Genomic DNA, 13,883 nt, shown 5'->3' with positions numbered 1-13,883 from the left:
CTTGTCAACCTTGAATGTTCCAAAATCATGAGACAGACCAAACAAACCAAAGTTTGACTTAAATATCATAAGAACCCTTTAAAAACGTTTTTAAAACACACTGCTATTTGGTTTGTTTTCTGATTTCTGACTCCTAGCAAGAATAGCCCCTTTTGTAATTCAAGAAACTCCTGAAGTGTACAAAAAATACACACCCAACTGGGGGAGCTCCTCTCTTTTACTCCTGGCTCTTCCCCAAAACCATTCCTTCCCGAAGCACTGACCTCAGCTCTCTCCTCTGTGCCCTGCCCTTTACAGCCTCCTCCCTTCAACTGGGCACCAACCCACACCTCACTCTTTCTACTGTTGCTGGGCACTGCCCCTGCCCAGCTCCCATCCTAGGATACCTTCCCCTGCTCAGCTCTTTCTCCCCTTCCCTGGATGCTGCCCCTTGTGAATGTTCTGGGAGAGTGCATCCCAGTTGGGGCTGGCTCCCTGCAGGCTAGAGAGGAAAGGGGGGACACCCACCCACTGAGCCATCTACATGCTCCTTGGATCCCTTTTCTACCATCACACACCCCTATCTTTGCTTCTCTCAGCCCCACTCAATGCTGAATAGAAGGAGGGGATAGTTAAAACCTATCCCTAAACTGGTTTCCTGTTTCTCCATCTGCCTCATGGCCCAGGAAGCATGAACAGATTAGTCGTGAGGGAAACAGCAAGGAGAGCACCAGCCTCTGGTGTGACTCGAACTGCAGTCCAGAGTTTGCAGCTCAGTCTCCCAGCAGAGACCTCTAGTCAGAACTGCAGCATCCCCTACATCAGTGGTGTTCAACCTTTTTTTATTTGTGGACCCCTAAAAAATTTCAAATGGAGGTGCGGAGCCCTTTGGAAATCTTAGTCTGTGGATGCCCACGGGTTCGCGGACCACAGGTTGAAAACCACTGTCCTATGGTAATTACAACCTTTCGTGGACCCCTTAGACATAGTCTGCAGATCTCCAGGGGTCCGCAGACCACAGGTTGAGAACCACTGCACTACATCTCCAGCAGAAACCCTGTGCTACCAGGCACTTCTCATGAAAGGCCAATTTTAATGGTGCAAAATTGTGGCACTTGTGAAAATATTGTGAGGGCTGGCAGTCCTGCGAGATGGTTCTAGCATAGGGGGATGATTAGTGGCCTAGTATCTCACCATACTCAAGCGTCTGGGCTACTTTGGCTGGAGAGTGTCCAAAGACATTACAAGAGACTGTTATAATTCAGGCATTTTCCCTATCTCAAAATAGGTCAGAAGCGAATCTCCCCAATATTCCCCAGGGAAGAAGAAAACCTTCATAAACTAGACTTTAGTGTCCCGATGCTGATTTCACGGACACCGGTGTAAGTGAGAATTCTCAGATTCTTGTTTGTCTGAACCAATGTTTCTCAACCCATGGCCCACTTGCGACCCAATCAGCACACAGTTGCGGCCCAGGTGACATCCTCAGGGCCATACAGGAAGTATATATATTGTGTGGATGTGGCCCACATAACACGCACAGAGCTGTATATGTGGCCCACAATGGTAAATAGGTTGAGAACCACTGGTCTGAACTATTAAAATCAAGTTAGGTATATGCGAGAAAGATTTGGATGGTAAGGGACAGACAGCCCTAGCCCTACATTTTAAAAAAACAAACTCCTGAACTACTAAAACTGCTAAAGTCATTCAAACTCCTAAACTGCTAAAAGATTAATTTTAAACTTTTCCCAAAGTTGCTAGCACTAGGTTAAAATAACAGAGCAGTTTAAGGAATATTTTCTTTTAAAACAAACATATATCTTATCAAATGCTGCATTTTGCAGCACATATTTATGGCTACTGAGAGATTGGTCTGTCTGTCTGACAATCTCATAATGCAGTACATTTAAATTAGAAAGATTAAACAAATGATCAAAATCATGAGACTTTGTTTTAACATATATAATTTTTCTGAAGTCCAAGGCCGGGTGAGAAGAACACAGAAGGCAGAACACTGTACTTTATGTTCAGATTATGACTGGAGGTTGACTTGCCCTACTCATGAGAAGAAATTTAATTTCCATTCTCATCTGGTACTTGACTTTCGTGCAACAGAGACCAAGCGCTATGCCAAACAGAACTAAACTGCATGGTGGATTTATGAGTATGACTGCTTTTATGCATGCTCACAGCTGAGGCCTCTAAGCTAGTTCACCTGTGACATTAGCAGAAGTCCACCACAAGTGTGGGTTATTTTTTTTCTTTTTTTTAAGGAAATCAAGTATTTGCCCTGTTTTTATTCCTGACATCAATCATTTCATTTATCTCAGCGGCGAATTATTTTAACAAGCACATGCAATTAGGGGGGAAAAAAGCAACAATAATGAAGCCAAACAATTCACTCTGCATCAGCACATACCATGCATAGTTACACAGACGGTCTTCAATCAGCATGCTAGAGGAAAGATTGGTGTAGCTGGAGTAAGGCCCCTAGGGAAGTGCAATATATAAGTCAGTTGAAAACATGCAATGAGCTTATCACATGCACACAGACATATTTAAAGTAATTGTGCAGTCAAAAGGTTACAGGAGAATTTTTAACAGTGAAAACTTTTAAAAAAAGATACTTTAAAACATAATTAATCTGTTACTTTTTTGAGGTAGAGAAAGCCCATTGCTATGAGGTATCTCTGACCAGCTGTGAAACTACATTTCCAGATGAATTTGGTGTTTGACAAAGATAACATGCAAATGTGGCACCTTGACATTTAACAAGATGAGCTCTCGAGGTCCCTTCCAGTCCTACGATTCTACATAGAGCAAGTGTCAATACTGCAAGCAATGATTGATAGTGTCAGAATTTCCTTTCCAACTGTTTAATCTTCCTAAGTGAGCTAAGTAAACTATTTACGACACCACTTTCTATCAGTTTGCAGTGTTGTAGCTGTCTTGGTTCCAGGATATTAGAAAGACAAGGTGGGTGAGGTAATATCTTTTACTGGGCCAACTTCTGTTGGTGAAAGAGAAGAGCTCTGCATATAAGTGCAAAAGCATGTCTCTTTTATCAAAAGAAGTTGGTCCAGTAAAAGATATTACCTCACCCACACGGTCTCATTTTCTGCCAGAACATTTTTGAAGACAATCAGTCCTTTTCTCTCTCTCTCTCAAATATCTGAATCCATCTTTCTGAAAAATTTCACTCTTATGGTATCGAGTTACTTCTGTATTTCAGTGGCAATTCAACTATTACAGTTACAACAATTTGTAAGCTATCTGAAGGCCCAAATCTGCAATCTTTAATCTGGCTGTGTATTTCTATGCAAATAGCATTAAGTGCACCCTCTGTTGTCCACCTAACCTATCCCATTGACTTTACACTTTTAATTTTCATTTAATGTTTTGGCACTACATGGTCTATTAATAATACAGTAAATTGTAACCCATCTCTTATGAGATTGCTTTTTCTTCTTTTTGCCTTTCTTTCCTTCATTCACTTCTTTTCACTGGCTGTATATTTGGAGGCACCTTTTCCTCCTCTTTTTCCATTTACTCCTAAATTATATTTTTTGACAGTACATAATTCCTCCATTTTTCTCTCCCTTAGTCTGTTTTCTGTTCTTTTGGTGTTTCTCCTCCCCTTCAATTTCTCCTTCCTTTTCTTGTCCTCCATTCGTCCCTTCCCTCTCGTCCTTCTCACCCCAAGAGACTCTGACTCATCACTCAGGTTCAGTGCTCCACCACATCCTGTCACTCACACACTCTATTCTCTTCCTCACCAGACATGCCTGTTGCTCCTCACAGCCACACACATATACACTGCAATCACACTGTTTCCCACCCCTCTGTCTCTCTTGCATTCATACATACACACACCCTTCTTTCTCTCCCTCCCCCAGGGAGACACTCTTTTGGAGTAATTCTTCTCCCTCTTTCAAACAAGGGAGGCGGTTTCTGAACAGACACATCCTTCTTTCCCCTGTTCCTCTCAGGAGGGGCACTTACTTTGGCACCCAGGCTGCATGCAGTGATCATGGCTCAGCTCACTCTGACATGCCAACTCTCAGATAGCAGGTACCAATCAGCTGCTCTGATATGAAGAGGAGAGTGTAGGGGAAAGAAAGCCACATCTGGGAGGGTGTGAGGAGTGAATTGGGCAGTGGCTGCTCATGGGGAGCACTATAGCAGAGATGGAGGCAGAGAGGGGCAACAGCAGAAAAAGGGTCTGTTTACATTATTTTCTGCCACCCACTCAATCCTGCCACTCTAGGTAACCAGGTCTATAGGATAGGGGTGGCCCTGAATTTATTTATTCCTTTGTAATCCAAAGGTTTTAAAATTAATGTTCTCACTATGAATTGTCCCCCAACAATAAGATTAAAAATGTATTCTGAGTGAAATTCCCCTCTGTGCAGAGCACAGAGCCAATGCATCAATTAAGGGCACTTATGGACTTAAGTGGTTCCTAGTGGTTCCTCCCCCGGGGGGAGAATTTCACCCTCAACGATTCCCCCTCCATAAGTCCATAAGTCTTCAAATAAAAGCCAACTATGATCTGCAGTCTGTGTTTCTTTTTACCAGTCAAGCAGCGCATATTGTTTGTTTGTGTGTACATGGCTGTGGGGAGGGAAGAACATGAGGTTGTCATTCTTAATCAAAGGCAAATTGTTCATTATTTAAAAAGGAAAAGAAATGAGAAGAAAAAAACGCTTCCTTCCCACACCCTGAGAGCACTCACTGTCTTATTTTTTCCTTTAGAAGGAGCTGCTGGATTTCCCTTGCTATCTGCAGCCTTTTTTCCTAATGAGGTAAAGGGCAACGTTGATGAGGTTTTCATCAGGTTTGCTGTTTGACAGTTGTTGTTGTTATTCTGGTTCCCGCTCAGAGTCTCCATTATAGATCTAAATGTTCCAAATGGCCTTTTCAGCTGATCCCCAGGTTCAGTGCTGGCTGGAGCCTGCTGAGGCGCTTTGCTCCGGTCTTTGTCCTTTTCCTCATTCAGTTCAATCTCTGTTTGCTCCATTTGCACCACGGGCTCCTCAAAGGTTACTCTGAGTTTTAAATTCTGGGAGGTTCTGCGCTTTGAAGATGGAGACTTGAGGGCACTCTTAGGACTAGTAGCAACCTTTTGAACAGTGGCACTGTCAGTGCTGGACTGAGAGGTATCTCCAGAAACCTGGCTCTGAGATGCAGTCCCAGACTGATACTGGGGTTCGTTATCAGGATCACTGCTCTCTGAAGAGGGAGACGGGCTGTGGCCGTCCACAGATTTGGAAGCTCTAATGCCAAAAGGAAACCGGCGCCCTGCTGCCAAAGTGTGTTTCTTAATCATCAGATGCAAACTCTCAGTGCTTTCAACACTTTCTACTATGGGTTGTGGCCTTGGTTTGTCAGTTCTTTTCACAGGAGTATTCTTCAGGTCCTCAGAATTATTTGAGTCTGTATCAGACTCGCTGAGGGATCTCTGCATAAGCTGCCTCAGTCTGGCTAACTTCAGCTCCCTTTTCTCCGGTAGAATCTTCTTCACATTCTTGGAGGAAGCATGAACATCCTGAAATTCCAGTGTCAGCTTCTCCTGCATACAGACATTCTCAGAGATTTCTTTCCCCAACAATTGGCGCAGGATTTTATCTGAGTCCTCGTCTTTCGTCTTGGACCGAGTATGGCTGGAAGTTCCTATGCTGCCAAGAATCTGAATCCCGTCTTGGGTGTTCAATTTACTTTTTGGTAGAGACAAATCATCTGCATCAGAGGCTTTCCACTGAGGTTTTCCAGAAGCGGGGGACAATGGTGAACTTAAAGAAAAAAAAAAAAAGAGAAATGATTTTCAATACAGGACACCACTGTCAAATGTGTACAGATATAAAATTCAGTGCTGCCATTTCCAGTGCACATCTGTCTGAGCATACTGCTCCTCTTATCCCCTTGATCTTTGTCTGCGTAGAATGTATTATTATGGAGCAACTGCAGTGGTTCCACAGTGAAGGCTTTAACTCTGTTTCCATTCTAAACTAGATTTTGAGTCCCTTTCTCTGCTAACATTCACAAAGAAAAACTCTTTGCAGCCTGAAATTGTGTATGGCTACTTGAATTCCAAAGAAGAATTTTAGAGGAAAATTTGAAAGAAACAGCTATTTTTCAGTTATAGATCTTTCTTACACATTTTTCAAAAAGGTAAAAAAACACTCATTTTAAACTATTTTTATCCAGTCATAATACAAAGATAGCTTGGCCTAATTACCACAAACATGCTTTGTGCTAGCCAGAGGTGCATTTCACACATGTTGGATTTCACCCACCACTAACAATAAACCATGTAAGACTATATAAAAAGCTAGTGCCATTCACACCTCCCCCTTTATAGTTAGAATATTGAAAAGCATGTAAATATACATTAATTAAGTTCAACATTATTAGGACGTTACGCTAATAAAAAAAACCAAATATTGGAAAGTGAGGAAATACAATCTTAAGTCTGGTTTGCAAAGGATTTATGTTACAGAGCTCCTTTTCTGAGGCATGGATCAGAGTCCACAAATTCCATATCCTGATTACAAACCAAACAACACCCTGCTTTTACTCATGGCCACTGGCAAAAAGACTCAGTTACGGAGAATTTGAGGCAGTGTAGGTGTGAATTTCTTCTTTTTTCGAACAACTGTAGTTCTAATCGTTTCACAGTCCTAATGCTGTTGTACTAAATTAATATACTATTATTAATCACTTCATCTTAATTAAGAAATGTTTTAGTATGTAAGTGAAATAGACAAATTAAAGCTGTATCTGGCCTCCTGGGAAATGTGCATGCAAAAACTACTTGGGTCTAGCATAGAGATTCTTATCATTTGGGTGAAAGAAGGTTAGTTCTGATGATCTTCCTTTGGCTCTTGGAATGTGCTTCAATTAGCAGAGCTATTGACATGGCAAGATGGGATGGGTGAGGGAGTTGTAACTGGGAGGAAAACAGTGACCACCATGAAAGCAGAGTTTTAAAAAAATGAAGAGCCATTTTCATCCCTACCCACATAATCAAGAGGAGGAGGTTAGTGGTTAGAATTAGTGAGTGATGCAGAGCATGAATCTTCCTCTCCCATTTGAAAAAGATATACCAACCGAGCAATTCACCCACCAACCCACCCCTCTTGTATATACAAAGACTTCTCCAATCTCAGAAGGTGCATTTGCACTATCTATTTCTACTTCAGAAAATAATATAAATATTAATTTTTTGCCCTTGTATAATAACCCATCCAGTGCACTTTACAAATACTAATGATTAGTATTTGTTTCCCACAACTTATTAGCTGCTGTATAAATAGCACTCTAAGGGCTTGATCCTAAGTCTACTGAAGTCAATAGGTGACTCTTTCCATTGACGTTAGCGCCTATGTTAAAATGAAGTTAGCTCCATAACACACCCCTGTTATGCAGGAAAGTATCATCTCCATTTTACATATAAAGACACTGAGTGAGAAAGAGATTAAGGGAACAATCCTGCAATCATTTAAGTATGTGTGTTACTTTACTCCCTTTTGCAATCCCATTGAAGTCAACTGGACTGACAACTGAGTAAAGTTAAGCACATACTTAAATTCTTGCAGGATCAGGATATAATTGGCTTGGCCAAAGACATATAAGAAGTCTGTGGCAGGGTCAGAAACATAAACCAGGCCTGCTGGCTCACAGTCTTGTCTCCTTCCTCCTCCTTAGTGTTATTCAACTAATGTCAAGTGATCTATTTTAGCGAAAGGCGTTGACATGTTAAATTATATATGTTTCTGGTTCTGTGGCTTTGTCCCATACTGCTAGCTATTATGGGCAAAACACGTAATGAGCATGAGAAGCCATATTAATCTGCAAGCCTTTTTTGTTAGCAACCGGTTTTATGAATTATAAAGGTTATAATGGTACACATGGTACACAAAGTGAAGCTTTACAATTTCACCAGGTGTTTCCAGTGTTCACTGTGATTCATCTTATACAAAATGTACTCGGCTTCCACAATAAATCAGATTTTATATTGGTGAGGAACAGGAATGATTAGTTCTGCTTACCTCTTTCTAAGAACGTTCAGTATTTACACCTATTACAAGCTGACAATTTAAAAGATGTGAACTTTAAATCAGCAGTGAAAAAGAAATGTATTGAGTTTTAGCAGATGTTTTACTATTTTTTAATGTGTGAATGATTAGATAGACCATGATCTCTCCTGATAATAGTTATACAATAAAAAGGCTCCAAGTTACACTACTTTAGAATTCCACTCCTGGAAACTGTTACCTTGGGGATGTTGGTAGTGATTGGCCCTCTGATCTCTGGGCTTCTAAAAGCTGCTGGAGTTGGTTCTGTAATGTCACACGTTCTACTGTCTGCCTGAAAGGAAATATTAAACCATTAAACCCATTTTTAAAGGCTGCCTGTACAAGAGGATAAATGATACCACTCATTCAACATCACACTCAGAAGGAAGTCTCTGTTCATCTATAATTGAAGATGCAAATATAGAGTGTATAAAAATATTAACATGGACAAAGAGGTTCTGTACTCCTGTAAATTGCCTCTAATCCCTACGGGAACCCTGTGGTCACTGTATAGCACCTTCTGAAAGCTGCCTAGCTAATATAAATTATTTAATACTGGTAGTGACCGCTGTAAGTTGCAAGTTTAGAATTTTAAGCAGCAGTTTGCTGGAGCTGAGTGATGCACAAAGCTTAATCCATCTGGTGCCAATTTAAGATCCCAAACTGTCAAGTCACAGCAAATTTAAGGTCAGATCACGATGGCTCTTGCTCAGCTGTGCATGGGAAGGGAATGAATGTCCCTTGCAGGAGGCTCTAGCTCTGGGGAGTACAGGTATTGCTCGCTCCTATTCCCTCTGCAGAGCAAATCACAGGAAGGTCAAGAGGAGGGGACAAGGCCATTGCCCACAACACAGGACTAGTGCATCAGCAGAACTATCTACTTCATCCTGAAGGTCAGAGCAGACTGTGTACCTGCACTCCCACATAGGACAGTGGTGAAAATACCACAGTGTGGTCAATAGAATACAACTATAGCCCATACACAACCTCTTAATTTCCTGTTTTACTCTGTATGTGCTTTGTAAATAGTCTGCATGCACATCTAGAATTTGGAGAACCACAATTAAACATACAATATTGTGCATAACTGATATTGCACATATGATTATAGTGCAACCCTAGCAAAGAATGAGAGAAAGTCCACATATGCAAATATGAACACAGACACTTATTCCGGGTACAGAGAGATCTATATAAACAAAAATATGAAGGTGACATCCATAATAAATTGCATTTATCGTGTACCTGTATGGCTCAAGACAGACAACATTTAGTCTTGTACCAATGACAGATTTAAACTCCAGTATCTCAAAACTTTGCAGGGCTAGAAATTGAGGCTTCATAACTATAGGAAAAGAGAGACTCGCAGCTTTCCAATAGCAGACATAGTTCTTCCTTCTGCCAGGGTATGTTCCCACGTACAACATTTTACCATCAAGACGTTTTTATGTATACATAAGTATTTTAAGGCCTTTTTAAGAGGTGTTTTAAGTTTATTAGTTTTAATTTTTCTCTCCTTTGACAGTTTGTAGTTGGACTCACGGTAACTAAGACACAGGTAGAACAATATAAGAACTAATCCCAATACATTTTTTAAAATTCTCTAAAAGAGTTCCGGAATAGCTTTTCTGTAAAATGTGTCATATAGAGAATACATAGTGGAGTGGGGTAGTATAACAGGTTTTACTGCACATATAGTTTAAAAAAGGCCACGTTTTCAAATGTGTGTGCAGAAGTTGTGTCAACCAAAGTGCATACACAAATATTGGTTGTGTGTATTTTTCTGAGAGTCCACTTTAGGTGCTCACCTTTGAACAGTTTACCCTTGGAAACATTTTGTTACTTCATTTAAAAAATCCAGTTCTCTAGAACAGGAGTATATGAAGTTTGCACCCAACTGAAGCCTTCACTGACAACTTGCTAGGAAACTTGACACTATATTAGTTAGCCTCATATTTGATACAGCGATGCTGGCCACTAAGGTTATGTGTACACTGCAATGAAAAACCCACGGCTGGCCCATGCCAGCTGACTTGGGCTTGTGGGCCTATGGCTGTTTCAAGGCAGTGTAGACTTCTGGGCCCAGGCTCTAGGACCCTGTGAGGTAGGAAAGTCGCAGAGCTCAGGCTCCAACCTGAGCCCGGAAGGCTACTGCAACGAAAGAGCCTTGCAGCCTAAGCCCTGCAAGTCCAAGCTGGCTGGCATGGGCTGTGTAGTTGCTGTGTAAACATACCTTAAGACTGAAGCACGTTTTATACAATACTCTATATTGATTCAAGCAGCCTTTTACTCAGCTCAAGATGAAGCAGTGAATGAAGACTCTGCCTCGAAGACTGGCCATGAGCTACAATTTATAACTTTAGGTGTGCACATTTACTTCCCTTTGCTCTAAAATTACTGCAATTCCAGGACATATTCAAGACATGGACAAATCTGAACTCTATTGATTGAGGCCACAAGAAAATGGATTCATCTGTGTTTTGAAAAGATACGTGAAGATACTTTCTAGGAGCAGAATTCTGGATTCTCCAGTCCTGAGTGGAAGGTCGGGGAGAACACTGCATGGAGCTTCTTGTGGCTCCCTGATTCAGGGCTACCCAACCTGGGTGCAAATTAGGGCATCACAGGAGCAGCCCTAACTTAACGCTGGTGTATGATTAGCCGACCTCTGCTCCACTGTGTCCCATCCTCTCCATCCCCTTCTGCTGGGGGTTGGGGACGGTTAGTGTGATGGCTGGCTCAAGAGGTGGTGGAGCCACATCTGCCACCTTTCTGCTGGCTCGAAATTCTTCTTGCTCACAAGGACTTCACCATTGGCTCTTTCTGGCTGGTTCAAAGTGTACTACTTACAAAGTGGCCTTAAGCAGACTGCAGAATCTGGACCTAAGTTTCCTGGGATGGAAGCTTTGACTCCTCTATCCACTGACAAAGCTATCTCCTGACATAGCTGTGAATACTCAACATATGCTAAATTAGGGTACCATCTTAACTAAAATACCCATATTTGTGGGCTTGCTATTTAGACTATCACAGATAAGCTTCACACACAAGAGAAAACTAGAAAGATTTAATAAAAAAATGTGGAAGGCAGGTGGTGTAAAGTGCTGTTACCCACAATGCTTTCAGCACATTTGATTTTATTTCCTACCCCTTTAAGCATAGGTACTTATACATTAAAAGTGACCATGCAAAAAGCACTACTTTTTTTTCTGCTTTATGTTTTGGTCTTATCTACCTCCTTTATATTTTTAGTATTTTTTAAATCTTGTTAGTTGTGCAGCACTAACATAGCTCTGTGACAGTGAGCTGGATTCTTTCCTAGCTCAAATACCATCAACAGAATTGTTAACTAAGTTCTAAATACAGAGTCTTTATAGTTGGAAATGTCAGAGCCAGAAAGAATCCAGATGACTTCTCAGATCCCAGGTTGTATTTGCAGGACTGACAGAAAATAAATGTTTTTTTCTTCTAATGTACCAAGTGGATCTGGAAAGCACTAAAGCAATAAAGGTAAGATCCCAACATGCCATTTTACAGTTACTTCTCAAAGCATAACCACACTTTAAGTTATATACGTCTTCTCTTCCTTTAATTTTGCCCGTTCCTTCCCTTCGCCTACACAGTTCTGTGTACTATTTTAAAATCACTCCCACAATCTGTCAACACTGGATTATACGGTAAACTCCCAAGACAAACTCTTTTCTAGGGTCAGGCAAATTATTTTCATTTGCGATTACTCTCTGATATCTACATATCTATTCACTCACCTCTTACCCTTTTCTCAACTTCCATTTCAGCATATTGAACTAAGAAACATAAATCACATACAGTGAGAACTAATCTGAAAGAATGCAAACTGTTTCATAGGTGTAACTTCCTATACTTGTAACCTTTATTTATGTGTTTCCCTCACTAGAACATCTTTTCTTACAGTTACTCCTGCCAAGCCTCAATTATTTTTGAAAGGCATTATACAAAAAAAAATTTAGTTCTATTTATTCTTTATTAAACTAAAACCATTAAAGCTTACTCCATTCCCATATTTCCTTCATTTCATTACATAATGAATACTATATAATAGACAAGCATGCACACACACGTGATAGCCTTGTGAATTACAGGATTATATATTCTTGAGCAGTACTTTGTCATGCAATATCATGAGCTTTAGTATTAAAATACATAATTACAGATCACCCTCACTGCTTTGTGTATAGTTGGGAGTTAATTTACTTCTAACCACCTAAAGACCAAATACCGAGATTCGTACTCAGCTTTTACTTAAGCAAACTTCCCACTGAAGTCAGTGAAAATGTTTCCTGTGTAAGAAATGAATAAGGACCTCAGGGTGTGGCTCTAACTATGGGTCCGACCTTGCTCCTACTCAAGTCACAGAGTTTAGTCACCGATGACAGTGGGAACAAGCTGAGGCCCCAGACTGTATCAAAATGTTTCAGTGTACCCAGATCTATTGTTTTATTAAAAAAATCCAGACACTTTATACAGTAGAAAATAAAACACATAAGTAAGTAAATGATGGAATAACATTTTAAAGTTTACGCCTAGTATCTGAATACACTTTTATATTTTATAACAGAGTACCACACACAAAAACAACGGCACATACTATAAGGTTACATTTTATCCTATAATCATTTTTATTTGTTTGGCTTCAACTGCACAACATTATAAAACCATTCATATAAAATGTCAGCTAAATCCTGGCATTTTATCTACAGAATGTAGATGAACACTGGCAACAAAATGAGAGACTGCTTTTTGATGAAAACCTGTAGTCCACGCTTCACTGACATGAGGGTATTTTTGTCTATATCTTTTTATTTTAGTGCTTGGCTTGGGTAGATGATTCCCACCCCCAGCTCCACCAATGTTATCTAGCTATGGTATTATGTCCAATACATCATGCTGCAAACCACAGGGAGTCCACAGAGAAGTCTGCCATGGAAGGACACTGTCAAAGAGATCTAGGGAAGGGCTGATTTTATATCTTTGGGCCTGACAGAATTGTTCAGGCCAAGATAGCTCAAGCAACACACAGGTCAAGGCTGCTAATGCCAGTAGAGGGTCAAAAGTTGGCTCATTTGTACAGTAGGGTGTCTTCTGATCAGAGGTTCACGGGTTCCTTAGGCCACAGACATACTACTGAGAAAATCAGTCTGATTATCCAAATTGTTAAGAACCTTGGTGAGTACAACCGAGGCCTTTTTATGTAGGCATTGTGAAAAATTTGTGACTGTCTTGGGAATCTCTTTTGGTTGGCTGCTCCCATTCTGAATTGATCATGTTTTCTATAACTAGACAGAGAGGTGGAGGATGGGCTTTTTATACTGAAGCTGATGGTAAGTACTTGTTTGTTGTTTCACTTTCCCTTTGACCCATGGTAGAAAGAATTTTCCTGGATCTCTTTCTCTTCTGGACTGGATTCTGAGTTCACCTTATTCTGAAGATGAGGATGATAGGTAGGATTTCTGGTTTCTAGACATTTCCTATTTTCTGAGTGTCATATCTTCTCTCTGGAGAGAGACCGAGACCACCTTAGAGACCTTTTGTGTTTACTCGTAGCCTTTGAACTTGCCCATTTGCTCTGATCAAGGGGAAACTGAAAACTGATCTGAATGTTCTGTTTTACTCTTGGTTTTGTGCTCTCCCTTAACACTGAACCATGGAGGGGTTTAGTCCAGTAGCAGAGAGTCTTTCCCCCGGCAGAGAGCAACACCCAGGTGCTCCTTTTCTGGGGACAGTCCTTGAAACAAGAATCAGAAGAGATGCTTCTTGAACTGGTTCAGGCCCCCAGAGCTTCTT

At 40.7% G+C, this 13,883-nt stretch overlaps 1 protein-coding gene across 1 annotated transcript in view; it reads right to left on the bottom strand.

Annotated features, from left to right (window-relative positions):
• Window positions 1–13,883, bottom strand: part of SNCAIP (synuclein alpha interacting protein) — a 57,126-nt gene that overhangs the window by 3,442 nt on the left and 39,801 nt on the right. Inside the window, exons 8-10 of the mRNA XM_065406513.1 lie at window positions 8,260–8,352; window positions 4,718–5,774; window positions 2,402–2,472 (exon numbers count right to left, since the gene is read on the bottom strand). Of these exons, the coding sequence (XP_065262585.1) occupies window positions 2,402–2,472; window positions 4,718–5,774; window positions 8,260–8,352 (1,221 nt within the window). The remainder of the gene's footprint in view (window positions 1–2,401; window positions 2,473–4,717; window positions 5,775–8,259; window positions 8,353–13,883) is intronic.

This window comes from Emys orbicularis, chromosome 6, assembly GCF_028017835.1.
Source record: "Emys orbicularis isolate rEmyOrb1 chromosome 6, rEmyOrb1.hap1, whole genome shotgun sequence".
Lineage (NCBI taxonomy): Eukaryota > Metazoa > Chordata > Testudines > Emydidae > Emys > Emys orbicularis.
This window is presented reverse-complemented; position numbering and strand designations above follow the sequence as displayed.